The sequence below is a fragment of the Dipodomys spectabilis genome, unplaced genomic scaffold (assembly GCF_019054845.1).
Source record: "Dipodomys spectabilis isolate Male_0828 unplaced genomic scaffold, ASM1905484v1 ptg000176l, whole genome shotgun sequence".
NCBI lineage: Eukaryota > Metazoa > Chordata > Mammalia > Rodentia > Heteromyidae > Dipodomys > Dipodomys spectabilis.
Genome location: NW_024870853.1, coordinates 1,066,003 through 1,085,877, shown reverse-complemented (window position 1 = coordinate 1,085,877; position 19,875 = coordinate 1,066,003). Strand labels below are relative to the sequence as shown.

Genomic DNA, 19,875 nt, shown 5'->3' with positions numbered 1-19,875 from the left:
TGACAATGTCACAGGCTATTAGAGCAATGTTAAAAATACAGTTATATTCCTATGTAATAATGATAAAATTGCCAGTACAAGGTTGTAGTTCAAACCAGTACTACCAGAAAATAATTTAAAAAAAAAACCAAAATATTTTGCCTGTTGTAGTGGTACATGACTACAATCCTAGTTTCTCAGGAGGCAGACATAAAAGGATCACATGTTAAGACCAAAAATTAGTGAGAATCTATCTGAAAAGCAAACTGCAAACAAGAATTGAGGATATGGCTCAAGTGATTGAGTGCTTGCCTTAACAAATTTGAGACCCTAAATTCAGGGCTGTCAAAATCAAAACAACAAACAGAAGGGAACCTATATTAAATAAAAAATATAATCTAATTCACAATCATAATAAAGAAATGTTGAGCCCGGAAGAGTGGCTCATGCCTATGATCTCAGCTACTTGGGATACTGAGGCAGGAGGATAGTAAGTTCAAGGATAGCCTGGGCAACTTAATGAGACCTTGCCTCAAAAGAAAAAAAAAGATTTCAAAGATCATTCTTAGCATGCATGAGGCCAGGAGTTCACTATTCCTATTTCACAAAAAAAGATAACGACTTTTTTTTTTTCTGCTACTGGTGCTTGAACTCAGGGCACACAGGTGCTGTTCCTTAGGTTTTCCCACTAGTGGCTGGCATACTACCATTTGAGCCACAGCTCCACTTCCAGCTTCTTTGGTGGTCAATTTGAGCTAAGAATTCTCACAGATTTTCTGCCTAGGCTAGCTTCAAACTGTAATACTCAGCTCTCAACCTCCCGAGGAGCTGGCCCCACCAAGAAAAACTTCTATATGAAACCTGTTCAGGTTTTGTATGCTGAAAGTTGCAAAGTGCTGATGAAGGAAATAAAATGTTAAAATAGGTATTTCTCTATGTTCACATATTGAAAGACAACATAATGAAGATATTAAGTACTCTTTAAATTTATATACATGTTTAACACAATTTATACCTATATCACATCAAGATTTTTTTTTGGGGGGGGTCTGGTCGTGGGGCCTGAATTCTGGGCCTGGGCGCTGTCCCTCAGCTCTTCAGCTCAAGGCTAGCGCTTTACCACTTGAGCCACAGCGCTACTTCCGGCTCTTTTCTTTTTGCTTATGTGGTGCTGAGGAATCGAACCCAGGGCCTCAGGCATGCAAGGCAAGCGCTCTACCACTGAGCCACCTTCCCAGCCCATCACGATTTTTTGTGGGTTATTCTAAACTTTATATGCAAAGACAAATTATCCAAAATAATTTTTTATTTTTTGGGCTGTAGTGGGGCTTGAACTCTGGGCCTATGTGCTGTCCCTCAGCTCTTCAGCTCAAGACGAGCACTCTACCACTTGAGCCACAGCACCACTTCCAGTTTTCTGGTGGTTTATTGGAGATAAGAGTCTCATGGACTTTCCTGCCTGGGCTAGCTTTGAACCGTGATCCTCAGATCTCATCCTCCTGCGTAGCTAGGATTACAGGCATGAGCCACTGGAACCTGGCTAAATTTTTAGTTTTGAGACAAGATCTTACTATGTAGAGTAGGCTGGCTTAGAACTCACTACCTCCGACCTTGGTTCCCAAGTGTTAGGATTATAGAATGAGCCACCATGCCTAAACTTTAGCTGAAATAATTTTGAAGAAAGAAAGATAAATTACTCTACCTGGATTTTAAGATTTATTATACAGTAATAGTGATCATAAAAGGAGGAAACGATTTGCAGATAGTGAAGCAAAAGAGAAAACCCAGAGAGACTGAGATAGTTGCCTTACAGTGAGTGGTAACTTTGGAAAGTGAGGTGGTTCTCAGGAGGCTCTTTGGATTTTCTTCCCTTCTGCCAGACAGAAAAGTATTTACACTGGGAGTCAAGAGATGATATATTTTTAAGATAAATGGAAGCACCTAGAATCCCTAGAGGTATCTGCAAAGGAAATGGCACCTGAGATTTTAAAATGTTCACCCTATAGTTTGTAATTTTTCATCTGTCTGCAGGTATAGGTAGAGTGCCAAGTAGTAGAGCACAAGCCTTGAGTAAAAAAGCTAAGGGACAGTGCCCAGATCCTAAATTCAAGACTCAGTATTAGCGCATGCACGCGCACGCACGCGCGTGAGCACACACACACACACACACACACACACACACACACACACACACACTCGTGCATGCACACATTTTATATATATATTTAAAGCCCATCTATATAGAGACACAAATCATACCTCCTTTTTATGGTTGGTCATGGGGCTGGAACTCAGGGCCTGGGTGCTGTTCCTGATCTTTTATGCTCAAGGATAGCATTCTACCACTCTGACCTACAGTGCCACCTCCAGCTTTCTGTTGGTTAGTTGGCGATAAGATTCTCACAGACTTTTATGCCTGGGCTGGCTTTGACCCATGATCCACAGATCTCAACCTCCTAAGTAGCTAGGATTACAGGCGTGAACCAGTTCACAACTCAATTTGTGATGGGAAGGAGTTTCCAGATTACTGGGGAAAAAAGCAGACAGGGGATGATGAGTAATTTTGTCAGGGCAATGTTAGTTTTGGAAGGGGCACCAGCCTTGGATTCAAATCTAGGACTTTACATTTAGACATAACATCACTAAGGGGATGTTGCACAACATTTTTGGGCACTAGGCTACTATCTCCTAAGGCAACTATGAGGATTAAATGAGATGGTGTGTGTGTGTGTGTGTGTGCACGCATAAAGTAGCCAGCACAGTGTAGTATGCTTTATACTTGCTGGGAGTGTGGCTTAGTGTTAAAGTGCTTGCCTACCATGCATGAAGCCCTGGGTTCAATTCTTCAGTACCACATAAACAGAAAAAGCCAGAAGTAGTGCTGTGGCTCAAGTGGTAAAGTGCTAGCCTTGAGCAAAGAAGCTCAGAGACAGTGCCCAGGCCCTGAGTTCAAGCCCCAGGACTGGCATAAAAAGTCAGTTCTCACTTCATGGATTTTGGTAGGCATTTCAATCCTTCCTTCCTTCCTTCCTTCTTTCCTCCCTCCCTCCCTTCTTCCCTTCCTTCTCTCCCTTTCTTTTTTCCCCTCCCCCTTCCTCTCTCTCTTTCTCTGTCTCTCTCTCTTTTTCTTGTACTGGAGATTGAACCTAGGGTCTTGTGCTTGGTGGGCAACTGCTCTACCACTTGAGCCATGCCTCCTCCCAGACAGTATTTCAAGTCTTCATAAGTGATCTGCCAAATTTTTCGAAAGTTTGTTAAAAGTTGATAAATTACTTTAAGTTGGGGAAGCAGCTTTCACTTTTATTTCAGAATTTGTACAATTTTTAGTATGGCATTTTTTGTGGTACTATGGTTTGAACTCAGGACCTCATGCTTGTTAGGTAGGTAGTCTATCACTTGAACCACATCTCATCTTTTCTTGTTTTTGATGTTTTGGGATAGGGTTTTCTGGTTTTACCTGAGCTGGCCTGGACCCAGATCCTCCTATTTATATCTCCTATATGGGTAGGATGACAGGCATGCACCATCATGCTTTTTATTTTTTTTGGTTGTGGGTCTTGAACTCTGGGCCTGAGAGCTGTCCCTCAGCTCTTTAGCTCAAGGCTAGAGTTCTACCACTTGACCTACAGAGCCACTTCTGGTTTTCTGGTGGTTAATTAGAGTTAAGAGTCTCATGGACTTTCTTGCCCGGGCTGGCTTTGAACAGTGACCCTTAGATCTCAGCCTCCTGAATAGCTAGGACTACAGGCATGAGCCACTGGCGCCCGGCTGCCAAATTTTTGTTGATTAAGATGGGGGTCTCACTAACTTTTTGTCTGGGTTAGTCACAAACCAATTTCTACCTCCAGAGTGGCTGGGATGACAGGCAAGAGCCACTGTGCCTAGCCAGCAGAACATTTTTATAGCTTATTTTTCTGTTTACAACAAAAATAACAAGAACAAATATTTCCATTTCTTTTACTGTTTGGTGAAGCAAGGAGAGGAATCTGCTTGGTGGGGAAGCTGAGGTTGAAATAGGCTTCTGGAAGAATCACAAGGAGATAGAGAGGGAGATAGAGAGGGCAGGGGACAGGAAAGGGAGATAAACATAGATGTCACAGAGATCCTCACTTGAAGCCATTCAAATAGGCTCAAGGTATCTTCCATAATCCTGCTCCAAAGTCCTTTCAAAGGGTCCTAAAGCAATCATCAGTCTGCCCTTGGAGGCAACCTTGCCTCTCAACTGATCCTTACAGCTTCTCAGGCAGCAGGACAAGGCGTGGGAGAAATCTGTGTTTCCATGTTGTAGAGTTCTACTAGGCAAGAGCACAACTTCAAGCTCTAGGCTCCAGCAGTCCTTAAATGTGGTCAGACTCAAAGCCCCAACTGCCAACCCCTAGAAGGATGGTATCCTCAGACTGTAGGCTGCCAGAGGAGGTGCTGCTTGCCTCCTGAGAATGTTACCAGCAGATGTGCAAAGGATATCAGCTTGGGGCTGTAGAACTGTAAAGGGCAGGTCAGGCATGGTGGCTCATGCCTATAATACTAACTAGTAGGGAGGCTGTGATTCAAAGTTACCCAGGGCAAAAAGCTTGTGAGACTCCCAGCTGAACCAACAAAAAGCAGGGAATGATGGCTGATGTACACTTTAAGGCAGCATGAGCTGGTTGAGATGGCTGGTTCTCTCTTCTTTTCTTCTCTTTTGCTTCTCACTTAAGCTCAGAATGGACCTGGATGGTCTAGATTAGTATGGTGCAAGTGATGGACGCATGGAGGAATAGAGAGATGGGGAGAACAAAACAATTTAGGTCAGGGACCAGAACTTTAAGGATTGCTCATGCATTTCTTCCTTCCATTTCTAGGGAGACAAAGATCTCGGGTGCTTTGGACTAGCCACATAGAAAGAGCTGGAGTGGGATGGGTTTACTATGGACAACTGGTAAAAGTAGATGAGGGCTGGAAAGCAGATTTCCTGGGCAATGCTGCTAAGGAGAGGACAAACAGTCTATGCACTGGTGGATCACTCATAATTTTAGGTACTTTGGAGCCTGAGAAGGGAAGATGTCAGTTCTAGGCCAGTCTGGGAAGGAAAGGTGGGCAGACCCTTTCTTAACCTATAGCTGGACACAGTGGTATGTGCCTGTCATCCTAAACTATGACAGGCTGAAATTGAAAGGGATCACAGTGCCAGGCCAGTCTGGGAAGAAAAGCCTGAAGGACTCCATCTCCATAGAAGGGAAGCTGGACACAGTGGCACATGTCTGTGATCTCAGTGACAACAGGAAGCCTAAATTAGTAGGCAGGTCATGTTTGAGTTGTGGGCCTCGGTGAATAGTGAGACTCTATCCTAAAAATAACCAGTGAAAAGCCTCCTGAAGATGTGTCTCAGTGCTATCCTGTTATCCTCCAAGAGTAAGGTCCTGAGTTCAAAGTCTCAATGTACCACACCAAAAAAAGAGACAATATGACCCCCAAACTCCCTCATAAACAGTCTAAATGTCTGCCCATTATTCTTATTAGCACAGTGTGGCATACTTCAAGTGCTTAGTTAACTACTTAGTTAACTTGCTGAATAAATGAAGAGCTTAGCCAAGTCATTTATCCTCTCTGAATCTGTTTCCTCATGTGGTAGATAAATAATGGTTATTATTCTTATTTCACTTGTGTTGTCTCTCCCCATACTGTATCAGTCTGCTATCCCCTTTCCCAGATCTTGTACCAAAGAGGCTGCCCTAAGTAAACCTCCTTTATTAAGGGTCACAAAGGGCAGATGTGTCCAAGGCCTTTTTCTTTCCTCTAGTGTCCCTTCATTTCTTTTTCTATCCCAGGCAAACCTTGGGGTATAGCTCTGGAAACTCAGAGCAAGTGTTGAAACCTGAAATTAAAACTCTAGCATATATTCACAAATACACAATGAACTCTGCTGCCTCCCTAGAGGATTGGGTTTGGGCGGCAACCTGAAGCTCTGAGCCCCTTATGGGCCCCCATTTGATTCAAATGTCATCAGTATCACAGACTAGCAGGCCTCCTACCTCTTCCCCCATTTCTTCATGCAGAGCTAGCCAGGCTTGAGGAGCTGGTCCCCTCTGGGGACTGATCCCATCAGCACTGTTCCAACTCTGGAAGCTTCACTGTGAGCTAATTCCTCTGGAGTATGTGAACCAGAGGAAAGGCAAACAACTCCCAGAATGTGAAGATAGGGCAAGGAAGATTTTCCAGAAGTAGTCATGAGGTAGGCTCAGCTATGTACTCTTTAACCCATACTTCCTTGTGAATACATACCTTTAGGGGAAATCACTGGCATCCTAAATTTGAGAGCAATTCATATGGGAGCAAAACAAACCTTGTCTCTCTTTAAAGGGAACAGCTAGAATTGACTCCCTGTGGTTTTATTTCCCCCCCCCTTTTTCTCTCAGAAAGACTAATGGACAGAAAAGATGGGGGTAAAGCTGGGTTATCTGATAGCATGTGGAGTATATCTCTCTAAGATATACCTTCTTTTTTTTTTTTTAAATTAATTTTATTTTATTTGTGAACATACTGTACAGAGGAGTTACAGTTACATGGGCAGGATAACGCGTACATTTCTTACCAAGCATTGCAGCCTCCTCCTTTGTTTATCCTTCACATCCCTTCCCAGCCTCCCCCCTCCCCCCCTAATCCCAATCCTTCTCCTTCCCCCCCCCACCCCCCGGACCAACGTTGTAAAGCTCGTTTTGGACATGACAACTTGTACTTCTCATTGTTGCAACAGGTCCACCTGTATCCTTAAAAGATATACCTTCTTGAGTCTGGTTGCCAACAGGCTAAACTCTCAGCCTTTGTGCTTGTAAGGGATTTTGTGAGAAGGAGAAAAAAAAAAACAAGCTCAAAGGCTGAACAAATTCAACTAGACATGGTGGATGACCTCCCTCACCTATAGTGGGGCTAAATGCATCTAATAGCTTATTGACATATCACCTCCCTATGTCACCCTGTGTCCTCAAACCTGCTTTTTGTTTTGAATGGTGTGCAAAGCTCAGTGAGAAACAACCAGCTTCACTGTGGATTTTACTTGCAAGAACAAATGGCTGTCTTGGAGATAGGTTCAGGAAAATCTTTTAGAATGTAGAAAATTCAGCAGCCTTTCCACACTGACCATTGTCATGGCAACACACTATCTGATGGCAGCCTGCGTCACCAGGCTGAGGGGCATGGTATCAGTATAGCAGGTTAGCTTGGCCATTTTTAGCAACATTGGACTTTTTTCTAGCTTCATTTCTTCTAGTTTGAGCTGATTTTCTTTTTGATTCTGGACTCGTGTACTCTGCCGATTTCCATAGCTAGAATGTAAGACTTTGTTAATATGAAAGAAGATGGCTAAATGGAAAAATTTGAACATTCCTAGTATTCTGTAGACTCTGTACTTGCTGTCCGCCCTTCCTGGATCCTCATCACCCACTATAAGTGACTTCCATTCTTCTCCTCTGCATTGATTCTTTCCTATATAACACAGCATTACACCCCCCTCCTTCCCTCCCGCCCCCCCGCAACTGTGACTCATCCACCAACCTTGCACTCTTACCATAGTCTTTTTTTTTCTTTTTTTCTGTGTTCTCATTGCAATGTACAGCATCCTGGAATTTTAGGGTGGGAAGGAACCTTGACAATAATTCAGTCTAATCATCCTCCCCACTCAAAGAAGAAGCAGCTTAAGAGTGTGACAGCCAAGTGATCTTCTAGCCTATACTTGTATATTTCAAATGACAGAGACTGGATTCTTTTATGGGCAGCCTGCTCTACTTTGGGAAGCTGTAAGTGTTAGAAAAATCTGTCCTTCAATTGAAAGAAAATCAGTCTTTAAAAAATAATATCTATTCATGGATTCAGCTCTGTGCCCTGTGGCCATATAGACCCTGTCTGTCCTCTGCTTTGTGACAGCCTCTGCAGAGATATGAAATAGAGATTATGTGCCTTTCCTTCTCCAGAAAGCTTTAGCTTCTCCAAGCAGACCTCTTGGAGCCTGGGCTCTGTAGTCCATCTGACCTCCTAGAACATGCTCCTATTTGTCTAGAGCCCTTTTAAAGTGAGGTCGATACTGCATCAGTATCTCTGGAGGCCACCTTGCCCCACTGACTCATGCTGATCTCTGTGTCAACTACAATCCCTAATTCTTCTTTCAGATAAAATGCTGCTAAGCCTTGTCCTTTTATTTGGTATGTGTCTAGTTGCTTTAGAGGACCCAGTTCCTCATCCATATGTTTTTCTCCCAGTTTAGATTCATTGTTACAACCAGAATACTGATTTAACCGAACAGAATCTTCAAAAAAATGACTTCCATGTAACTTCCATTTCCTCTAGGATTTATTTGCTTTTCACCCAAGGCTAGAGCCTTTAAAAAAAATCTCATCTCTCATTCATTTCTCTTTTAGGTGTCTTACCTCTCCTAATTCTTTTCCCTTGTCATTTACTTTCCTTATGATTTTCCAGGCTTGACATTTCTATTTCTTCTATATCAAGATGTCACACTCTGTAGAGCTATGGGGACTAGAGATGTGTGCAGAGAAACAGGGCACACACATACTCCCACACACATAGGTGTGAGTAAATCGCTGCAGAGGCTTGTAGGGTTTCTCTGTTTTTATTGCTCTGTCTGCGCTTTACCAGGATTTAGAGACTGGATAGGAAAAGGGGCAGAGTTGAAGAAAAAGTGATAAAAATTGGTCTAAGATGAGTCCTGAAAGAAACTGGAAGTGTGTTTGAGTCTGAGAGGCACAGGGGGAAACCAGGGAAGGATTGCTGGCATTCATCAGGGCTGCAGCACAGGGGGAAGGACTGGAGAAGAGCCAGCTCTGGAAAGTCTTGAAGATAAGGGAGGATTATTTGGTTAGGAAATGAGGACTTGTGGGGTGAGTAGCCATTGATAGATCAGAGGGAGATGGCTTCAAACAGCAGAGTTAGGAGGAGGCTGAAGGCAATAAACAATGCTTTGAGAGTCCACGACTTATTAGCTTCCAAAATTTCTCTGGCCAAAGCTCAGAACATGGAATCTTTGCGTAAAGGCACTACTATCATCATAGAGTAGTCTTTGCTGGTGGATATAGGGCTTAATATAACCCTCAACAAAAACCCTTAGGACATAGAATGTTCCCTCAGACTAACTGCAGCCTCCTTTCATGCTGGATTACATTCCAATGAGGGAGCCCAAGGTTCCAGAACTGGCACTATCTTAGTAATTTTATGAATAAATGGCAATTTTACTCTTTACAACAGGCAATATGATACCTTTGACTTCTTAACTCTGCAAATAATTAGAATCCAAAAGCTACACAGGACATAACACAACGATTATATCAATTATACAGGAAAATAGCTGCTTGAAATACATAAAAGCAAATGGTAAATGGGAAGTGGGTTGTAAAGAAGCAGCTGGGGCTGATCTGGGGCACTACTGGAGAACTGAGGGTAGTGACCCTACACAGCTTGTGGACAGTATGATCAGGAGGGCAATGGTCCAGTGATCACCATTTCCCCTGAACTCTGAGGCTGGAATGACTCCAAGGCAACCTCAGGGGAGAGAAGAAGAAAAGTACAGCTGTTCCATTCCCTGCTCCACTCTAGGTAAAACTGGGGAATCCATTCCCAGGCCATGAGAATCCCTGACTACTTACTGGACTTTCACAGTCTCTCAAGGCTCTATTACACCAAAGATACATCCACACTAGAAAACAATATCTGTGAGCCCATTTCTCACTTGGACTCCTTCAGGGCTAAACTGACTTTAACTTCTTTCATCTTTTTTTTTTTTGTGCCAGTCCTGGGCTTGAACTCAGGGCCTGGGTGCTGTGCTCGAGATTTTTTTTTTGTTGTTGTTGTTCAAGGCTAGCACTCTAACATTTGAGCTGCAGCTCCACTTCCAGTGTTTTTGTTTGTGGATGACTGGAGCTGAGTCTCACAGACTTTGTTCCCTGAGCTGGTGTTGAACTGTGATTCATAGATTTCAGCCTCTTGAGTAGCTAGGATTACAGATATGAGCCACTGGTGGCTGGCAAACTTCCCTCATCTTAAACTAGAGAGTTTTCTTTACAGTGCTGTAGATGGAATCCAGGGCTTTACACGTGCTAGGCAGACATTCTTACATTGTGCCACACACTTAGCCCTTAAACTCAGTTTTACGAGTTGGCCTTTTGAAAGAAAAAGTATGTCAGGACAGATTTTAGAAGTGATTTCCCCCTTAGAGGTGCCTAATGATGAACCTTTTGTTTTTCTGAAGGTGACATTAGCCAGCCAAATGACAATATCAACCAGTGGCCTGTGATGGATTCTGGCTACAAGCTGTCAAGCCCAAAAGATGTTTCCTTTCCAAGTCAGTGAAATGATTAGGCAGGAAAAGACAAATGGTATTTGAGGAAGTCCCCCCCACGAAGGGTTACCACAAACTGAGTGGAATCAGGAGGGCAGAACTTGAAGGGTGGTGCTCACCTTTGATGTAGTTGAGGATTTTCTGGATTTGGTGGGGCTCATTGCGGTCTGGCCGGCAGCTTGGCGTGATTTCCAGCACATAATCAGGACCATATGCTGTGAAAAACTGTAAGGAAAAGGGAAAGGCCAAAAAACAAACTAAACCACATAAAACCTCTAAGCCAAACCACATACAAACAGGACAATCAAAAGAAACTTACCTCTACCAACAAGGCCAAGAAGGCTTCACTGGGCAGGAGGCCCTGCAATGGTGGCATTACTGTTCCTTTAGCCTTCAATGACATGAGATTACTCAATTGTTTTTTTTGGGGGGGGGAGGAGTCCGGTCGTGGGGCCTGAACTCTGGGCTAGGGCACTGTCCCTCAGCTCTTCAGCTCAAGGCTAGTGCTCTACCACTTGAGCCACTTCCGGCTTTTTTTTCTTTTTGCTTATGTGGTGCTGGGGAATCGAACCCAGGGCCTCATGCATGCAAGGCAAGCGCTCTACCACTGAGCCACCTTCCCAGCCCAGATTACTCAATTGTTTAGCTTGCTATTCAATGGCTCCTTTGCTCAGGTCTTAACTTCTGTCTCCATCAATAGTTTTTATCTCTCCCAGTTATCTAGCACACAACCCTGTTCTGTGCTCTCCCAGACATCCCTGTGTTGTCTTCCTGTAGGATCTTTGTCATTGCTCTTTCCTGGGGCTTGCAAAGGCCCACCTCCAATCCCTACTGCCTGAATTGTGCGTATGTGGGATTCCTCATCCTTCCAGGTGAAGATGAAATGTTAGTCCCTTTACAAGCTGTCTCTTATTCTCCACCAAACCCCACAGCATTCTGTTGGCACCTATCTTACGGGCCTCGTTTGCTTTGGTAGACAGACCTGGACTGCCTAGCATATGCAGGTCACATGCCAGTGGCAGTGAGGACTGTAATCATGGAGGTGGCTTCCTTTGCCATGCTCTAGGTATTCACAAGCACATTCTGAATCAGATGATAGTTTCCCACAATATCTGGATTTCTCCTCTTCCACACTGGATCATCAATTCTGTGAAGGCAGCAGTCCTCATGTTTTCATCTCTTATGGCCTCAGCCCATGGCAGCTGCCTTAGACATTGGGTGCCTTGCATCCCTTTCCCCAGGAATGGCAAACAAGTTGAGTTTTTCTATTTTAGATTTTATTCCTCTGTAGTGCAGTTTGTTTTTTAAATTCAAGGAATCAAATTAAAAGTTTGTGGATTCTATTTCTGACTTACTTGATGACTCCTTGTGACCCCTGATAAGTCATAATAACTGACTGAGTTTCTGTGTTAGGGTCCATTTGGTGGAAAACACTACAACAAAGGGAATCATTCAATTGAGCCAAGTCTTTGAATGTGGGATAAACAAAGCTACTATTTCTGTTTAGTTTTGAACAGAAATAGTATTTGTGTACACTCTCTGGAGAGACAGCATATGGTCCTTAAAACTATGTGCTTTCAACAGTGATACTGTCAGAGGATAAGAAAACCAGGGAAATTCAAATTCCATGAAAAAGAAAATGGTACAGTGAGCATGAAAACAGGGATCTTGATATGTGTCATAATTTCAATGCCATTCAAAGAGTTTTTTACAAACAATCCACACTTATTGCCATTGTCACCAAATTATCCTTGTTAGGAGTCTACATGTGCATCTGGCATTGTGGGAGATGTTGTGGAACAATCTCTAGGGATTCTTGCAATGGAATCTATGGGAGTCATTTGATGGGGAGATAGTTTTTGCACATCCACGACAGAAATGTCTGCACATTTAATTTAAATGAAAATGCCTCAGATTGCGCTACTAATGCCATGTTATGTGCATGAGCATGTGTGCGTGCATGTGTACGCTAACTTAGAATGGCAGGAGGACTTAGGTCTTTCCTGCTGCATGAAGCCTGACACCCCAAATTGTAGAAATGGAAGAAGCTATAAGTTGAAATGGTCTTTAGCAAATGCATATATGGAACAGAGATGAGAGGCTACTTGAGGAAAAATTCAGAAACTAACTTTCCACTGTGGCTGAGGAACTATAAGGAATTCCCCTCCCTCTTTTTGTACTGAGGCTTGAATTCAGGAATTGAGTGTTTTTCCTTAGCTTTTTTCACTCAAGGCCAGTTATCTACCACTTAAGTTACAGCTCTATTTTTGGCTTTTTGGTTCTTAATTGGACATTAAGAGTCTTATGGACTTTTCTGCTTGGGCTGGCTTTGAACTGAGATTATGTTAGTTTTCAACCTCCTTATTAGTTAGGATTATAAGTTTAAGCTACCAGTGTCTAACAAGCCTTGTATTTTTAACCAAGGAGGGCTCCTTGGTACGAGCCTAAGGACTTTGTGGGCTTGGCTCTGAAAGAGAAGGCTTCAAACAGGTGTAGTGCCCTTGCCTTATGTAGCCTCTTTTCAACAGGGTCAAATGCCACACTCATCTCATGGATATGGAAAGAGAGGCTTACAAAGAGCACAGCAGGGCTGGGAAGGTGGCTCAGTGTAGAGTGCTTGCCTTACATGCATGAGGCACTGGGCTCGGTTCCTCTGCACCACATAAGCATATAAAGCCGAAGTGGTGCTGTGGCTCCAGTGGTAGAGTGTTAGCCTTGAGCTGAAGAGCTGAGGGACAGTGAGAGAGGCCCAGAGTTCAGGCCCCACAACTGACAAAAAAAAGGAAGAAAGAGCACAGCAGAAGAAAGGCAACTGCAATGATGTAGATCCCCTGGCAGACCCAAGCCCTTAGTATCATAATGCTATACAAATCAGAAGCAAGGGGCCTCACTGAGGTATAGGATGAGGGAACATTCTGTCTCTGCATGCAGAAATGACACTGATTCTTGGTCAGCAAGGCATGTCATGAGCCATTTGCCCAGGGCTGAGGGTTTGGAACAACATGTTCTTACTTGTGAATGCCTACTGTGTGGTTACCCACACTCTGCTACTTTAGTCTTCTTTGACCAGGAGCACACAGTGGCTAACCATACCATCAGCTGGGGCCAGAACTGACGACCACGTGACAGAATTCAGTTCTACTAGGATTAAACCTTTTGTCCTGGCTTCATTTGGAGCTGGCTTTAACTGTGCCACATATTGGGCAGTTATCAATAACCCATGCTTTGCTGAAGCAAGCTGCATGAAGTTAACAGCCATGTCTGACCACCCAAACTTGTCCCCACTTTTGTCAATCTAATACTATGCTCAGGTTCTGCTTCTTTGCACTGTTTTTGCATTAGGGGATTCAGATGATTTAAGGAAGTCCCAGTGTTGGGAGGCAGTTTCACATGGCAGCTTGCTGGCTCTGGTCTCAGAAGTTCTGCTTGGGGTACCAGTAAGACATAGACTCTATCTAAAGCAAAGGTGGTCCTGTGCGTCCCCTCTCTGGCTCACTCATGGCATTTCCCTGTTTCTGTGTTGTGTTTGAATTTTTCACTTGTCAAATTGCCTTTACCAGTATGAATTCTGCAAAGGTAGAAACTTCTGGCATGTTCTCTTTGAGTCAAACTCAAACCATTACAGCTTTTCCTTAAAGATATGTAGAATTAAATAGATTCACTACAGCTTTAGCTAACTGTTCAGTTAATTGTGTGGAGTAATTCAGAGTTCCCCCCAGAACAAACTGCGTCCCTAGGCTCTGGAGGCTTCGTGGTGTGGTGGAAAGAACACTGGCTTCACAGTCAGAGAAAGCTGGAATGTGGTACATGGATTTAGCTGTGTGCCTCTGGTAAGCTTGTTAATCTCTGTTTCGTCATCTCTACCTCAGGGATGATAAATGCTGACCTGGTTGGGCTGTTCGGAGGTAGGGAGATAATATCTACCATAAGCCGAACTCAGGATCTAGAATATAGTAGGCCTTTGATAAATGTGAATTCCTCTTTCCCAGTACAAGAGGCTTTTGCCTAACCATGTCTTATCCACATCCTGAGGGATGGTGGGTGAAGCTCTGATTCTGAGCTGAGATGCAGAAAGAAGAGCCTGTTCCTCGTGCCAGACCAAGCCTATTAACAACCCCAGTGTGTCCCTCCGCACTTGCTTCAGTAATGACTGAAGTTTAGCCTGGGGCCAGTGGAGGGACTGATTTCTCTCATAGTTTCCGGTACTGTGGTTTTGCCACTTGTTACTGACTAGTGAGGTAGAGAGGAAATATGATCACCGAAGGCAAAAGAGATGTTGGGGTGGAGGGATTTGGCCAGCACTCGAAATAGCTTGAGGCCCCACCCTGGAACTGCCCTCCAGCTCCTAAGAGGAAAGGAACTGCACGAAGCAATCCATCCCAGACAGGTGGGGCACTGGATGAAAGAGGCCAGCCGACCTTCAAGGGAAAACATTGGCTTTGATCTCAGCAAAGGAAGGAGGGAGGTACTAACCCCTCTCCACCCCTTCCCCTTCCCCTATCCCCTCAGCACTCCTATGGTTTCCAGGGTTCTAATGGAAGTATTTTGGAAGGGAACCTTGTACTGGGGATCAGGCAGTGGAAGGTATGAGGTGGGGTGGAGGGCGGGGAGTTGAAGGTAACAAAGGCTTTAGAGCAGTCTGTCATTTCTAGACCTTAGAGTCAATGAATAAAGGAATGTAAATAGCTCAGCTCCAGTATACATCAGCACAACTTAATGCTCCATTCTTGCTCAATCCTTTCCAGCTCTTGCTCACACAATGAAAACAGCATACAATTAGCTACTTGGTCAAAAGGATATCAGAAGAAGCCCTAAAGTTGCTGTATGCCTCGGTAATCCTGTTTGGTCACGGGAAACCAAGCCACAAACCTGAATCAGCCGATCCTTTTATCCTTCCCTGGACATTTAGTAAGTACCTACTATGTGCCAGTCTAGGTTAGTCACGGGGGTATAGGGACAATGAGACATGTTTAATAGAGGGTTTTTTTTTTTTTTTAAAGAATCAGTACAATGAGTGGTATAGTAATAATGTTAAAAATCAAAGTAATGCCAGCTAACATTTACTACAGGCTTATTTTGTGTTAAGCACTTTTGATAGATTGACAAACTTAATTCTTACAAGCAACCTGTGTGGTAGGGGACTATTATGGTTTCCATTTTAAGGCAAGGAGCTGAAATCCAGACTCATATACAATATGTGAAAAGCTGAGATTTGCATGGAGGTCATTCTGGAGGCCAGCACTAACTGTAGAGTCCATAAAGTGGAGGTGATGTAGACTGGGGTCTGGCCAAGGGAGAACTGGGGTGAGGGTTATGGTGGAAAGGCAGGAAGCATGAACCAACCCCAGCCCCTAGTTAGATATAATTAGATGTGGTAAGGGGAGACAGGTCACAAGGCTGGGGAAGCAGGCAAGAATTTCATAATGGGCCTTGCCCAGACAAGGCCCTTACTCCAGACTAGGAACTCCATGAGGGCAGAACATTGATCTATTTGTTTCTTGCTATATTACAAGTTCCCAAAACAATGCTTGCTTACATGGTTTGGATGAGAAGAAGCTTCAAGAAGGTGAGCAAAGGTCACTTTGAGACAGGCACTTGAGACAGCCCACTGGCTAACATGTAGAGACTGGTGCAACTAGAAGGGAGGAATGCTGAGTAGGAATACCTGGTTTTTAGAACCCCCAGGGGTGATCACAGGACTTGGACAGGGACAGTGTGGGAGGGTTGGAGAGAGAAGAGATAGCATCAATGGCATGAGACAGGGGAGTAAGGAAGAGGCAACAGTCAAGGATTTCTGGCTGTGGGGGGAAAAGGATTAGGAATATAAGGACTGAGGGCCTACATGTGTGTGAGGGGTCCACCTGGGAGCACATTCAGGATTCAAATACTGATGGCATTGTGATCTGTGTTCGAGAGGGAGGTAAGATTTCTGAGACCACAAGTACTACAGATTTGGGAATTACCAACAACATATAGCCATGGAATCAGATAAGATTGACAAGGCTGGCAAGGTGGGTCCTGCCAGAGTATGAGAGAAGGTATGTGAATGGCAATACCTTAAAGGGGACTGAAAGTCTTCTCATTTGTTTATGCATGGAAAGAAGGTTGGTAGACATCTGGTAGTAGGGGCCTAGAGGGAGGGGGGAGGGAAAAGAGATAAGAATGAGAACTAGAATATTCTCTATTTAAAAGGGAGTTTGAGCAAGGTGCTGGTGGCACACACTTGCAATCCTAGCTACTTAGGAAACTGAGATCTGAGGGTCATGGTTCAGAACCAGCCTGGGCAGAAAAGTCAGTGAGACTCATATGACCAATTAACTATCAGAAAACCAGAAGTGGAGCTGTGGCTCAAGTGGTAGAGCATAAAAGCTCAGGGACAATGCCTAGGCCCCAAGTTCAAGCCCTAGGATTGGCATGAAAGGGAAAGACAGAAGGAAAGAAGGAAGGAAGGAACAAAGCAAGGAAAGAAGAAAGAAGGGAGGAACAAACAAAAAAGGAAGGAAAGAAAAGAGAAAACAAAAAAAGTTGTAGGGCTGGAGTCATGGCTCAGCAGTAGAGTGCATGCAGGCTCAATGCCTTGGGTTGAGACCTCAGAATTGCCACAAAGATGGGTGGTTTTAGATGGAGTTCTGGAGTATATTTACAGGCTAAGGGGTAAGAACATACTGGGTGGACACAGGCACAGCCTGAGAGGGACTCATAGCTAATTATGTCTTTCTGGCCCATTAGGCAGGGATTCACAAGGGACAAATACTATCTTTTTTTTTTTTGTTGTTTTGTTTTGTTTTTGGTTCATAGTGGGGCTTGAACTCTGGGCTGGGCGCTGTCTCTCAGCTCTTCAGCTCAAGGCGAGTGCCCCACCACTTGAGCCACAGCACCACTTCCAGTTTTCTGGTGTTAATTGGAGATAAGAGTGTAACAGACTTTCCTGCCTGGGCTGGGCTTGAACTGCGATCCTGAGATCTCAGCCTCTTGAGTAGCTAGGATTACAGGCATGAACCACTGGTGCCTGGCTATTGTGTTTTTTTTTTAAACACAAAATTATTTATTGATTATTGTTCACCATTATTTACAAAAAGTAAATTATATACATATATGCAGTTTTTGACTTCTGAAAAATATTGTTTTATTTAGCTTTTAAAATGGTTTAATTAACTAATGAGCATATTAATTATATGTTTAATTAATTGTGGTATGTCCATATATGCATATACTGTGCCTTGATTAAATTTACTCCCTCTCTTTTTTTGTTAGTTTTCTTTTTGTTGGTCATGGGGCTTGAACTCAGGGCCTGGGCACTGTTCTTGAGCTTCTTTTGCTCAAGGCTAATGCTCTACCAATTGAACCTGACCTTTTCTGTTTCTGTGGTACTGAGGAATCAAACCCAGGGCATGCTAGGTGAGCACTCTATCAGTCTACCACTCTACCATTAGGCCATACTCCCAGCCCTTTCTGTTGCACTCTTAAAATTGTTATTATAAAAGGTAATGAGTACGTTTCTTTTCTGGACAATGTAACCCCTTTCTTTGCTTTCTTCCAGTTTTTCCTTCCCGTATATTACCTCAAGCTCTTAGCATAAGGCCTGGAAAATAATAAGTGCTCAATTAATTAATAAATAAAATGTAGCGTGATAGGTGTTATGCAGAGATTCACATCAGGTATGTAATATTAGGGCCTTGATGGATAGGGTCATTACAAATAGTCAGTGAGGGAGGGGTATGTGTGGTCAGGTAGCTAAATCAAGCAAGGGAACACAGGATAAGTTTTGGAAACAGTAACTGCTATTTGTTGGCTAATGGTGGATAAGGAGAACTAGAGAGCCTTAATGTTCAGGTTGAGAGGACAAGACCATATGACAGCAGTGGGGCAGGGCCAAAACTGGAGCAGTACTGTAGGACTTTATGGCAGACAAGAAGGCCAGGAGAGCAGGAGGTGAAACGTAACAGGACTTGGCAGATGATCAGCTATGGAAGAAAAGAGTGCAGGAGAAGTGGAAGTTGACTCTTGGATTTTGAGTCTCGGGGATCCGGAGGATCCCAGTGTCTGTGACCAAAACTGAGGTAAATCAGTAAGAAAATCAAGTCCAGCCAGGGAAGAGGATAGGCCTGGTTCTAGTTGGGTGTGAGGTGACAGCAGGGAACTGTGTCTGGCAGGCATCTGGAGATGGGCTGGGAGTGTGTGGAAGTAAGAACATGGCATGGGCCCAAGGTACAAAGTTGGGAGAAGGCCTACATTTAGAATGCAGTCAGGAGGATGAAAAGATCCAGTAAGCACAGAAAAAAGGAAGCAGAGGGAAGAAAGAACAGTGAAATGAAATTTCCTGGGAAGCTCAGGGATAATAAGCTTTAAAATGCTTACACCTGCCTTGCTGGCGACATGTCCTTGTGGTCAAAGCAGCCTTCTCTCCCAGCCAGTTGCAGATACAATGGCAGATTCTGTCCAGTCTCCTTTCTAGAATATTCTAAGCAGTTCTCAAACTTTCTTTTTTTTCAATACTAGGGATTGACTTCAGAGACTCGATTTGCTAGGCAAGTGTTCTACCATTTGTACCACAACTCTATCCCATTTTTTTGTTGGTCGTGGGGCTTGAACTCTGGGCTTGGGCACTGTCCCTGCACCCTTCAGCTCCAGGCAAGTGTTCTACCACTTGAGCCACAACCCCACTTCCAGTTTTATAGTGGTTTATTGGAGAGAAGAGACTCACAGACTTGCCTGCCTGGGCTGGCTTTGAATCATGATCCTCAGATCTCAGCCTCCTGAGTAGCTAGGATTACAGGTGTGAGCCATTGGTGCCTGGCTCTATGCCCTTTTGGTATGGGTTAATTTTGAGGTAGTATGTTGTTTTCTGTCTGGGCTGGCTTGGGCTGTGAGCCTCTTACTTGCACTTCCAAGTTGTGTTGTTGGAATGACAGGAACATGCCACTGTGCCTAGCCATTGGTTAAGATGGAGTATGACAAACTTTTTTGCCCTTCTTTCTTGCCTTCAAACTATGATACCCCATTATTTATATCTCAAACAGGTAGGATAATTGAGCCATTGCACCCATCTTAAACTTTTAATTATTAGTTCAGGCTCTACCCTTCCCTAAAAATTATCCTGGATTCTATCAAGGCAGGCCCAAAGATAGTGCTAACCTCTCTTGTAACCCACCCCTGGCTTTTTTGTCTTCACTTAGGAATGTTGTGCCAGTGATAGTAACCTGGACTCTGGCCAGAAAGAGTACTTCTTGTTCTGCATCATCCTGTGAACATAACTCATAAGGACCAAAACAACATAATATTAGCACTTTGGACCCTAACACGATCTTGTTTGATGCTTCTCAACCTTTCCTATATCACCAATTACTCCATCAAAGAACCTGAGCCTAACCACGATGAAAACAAAAAAGCCCTCTTTTTTCCCTCTGAAAAACATTTCTGTTTACAGGAAATTCGGTTATTACATATGTCATTGATGGTACATTTTAAGGACATAAAATTGCAGTGGTATTATTGGGAGTAAATTTTATTGCCATGGCTTTACAACACAAACAAACAAAAATAATAACTCCATTAGTTGTTGGATTGAAGCTGCA

General features: G+C 43.6%; 1 protein-coding gene across 1 annotated transcript in view; it reads right to left on the bottom strand.

Moving 5' to 3' along the window:
* LOC122120682 (histone deacetylase 8) overlaps positions 1–19,875 on the bottom strand; it is a 267,402-nt gene that overhangs the window by 18,467 nt on the left and 229,060 nt on the right. Inside the window, exon 10 of the mRNA XM_042694937.1 lies at positions 10,420–10,525. Within this exon, the coding sequence (XP_042550871.1) occupies positions 10,420–10,525 (106 nt within the window). The remainder of the gene's footprint in view (positions 1–10,419; positions 10,526–19,875) is intronic.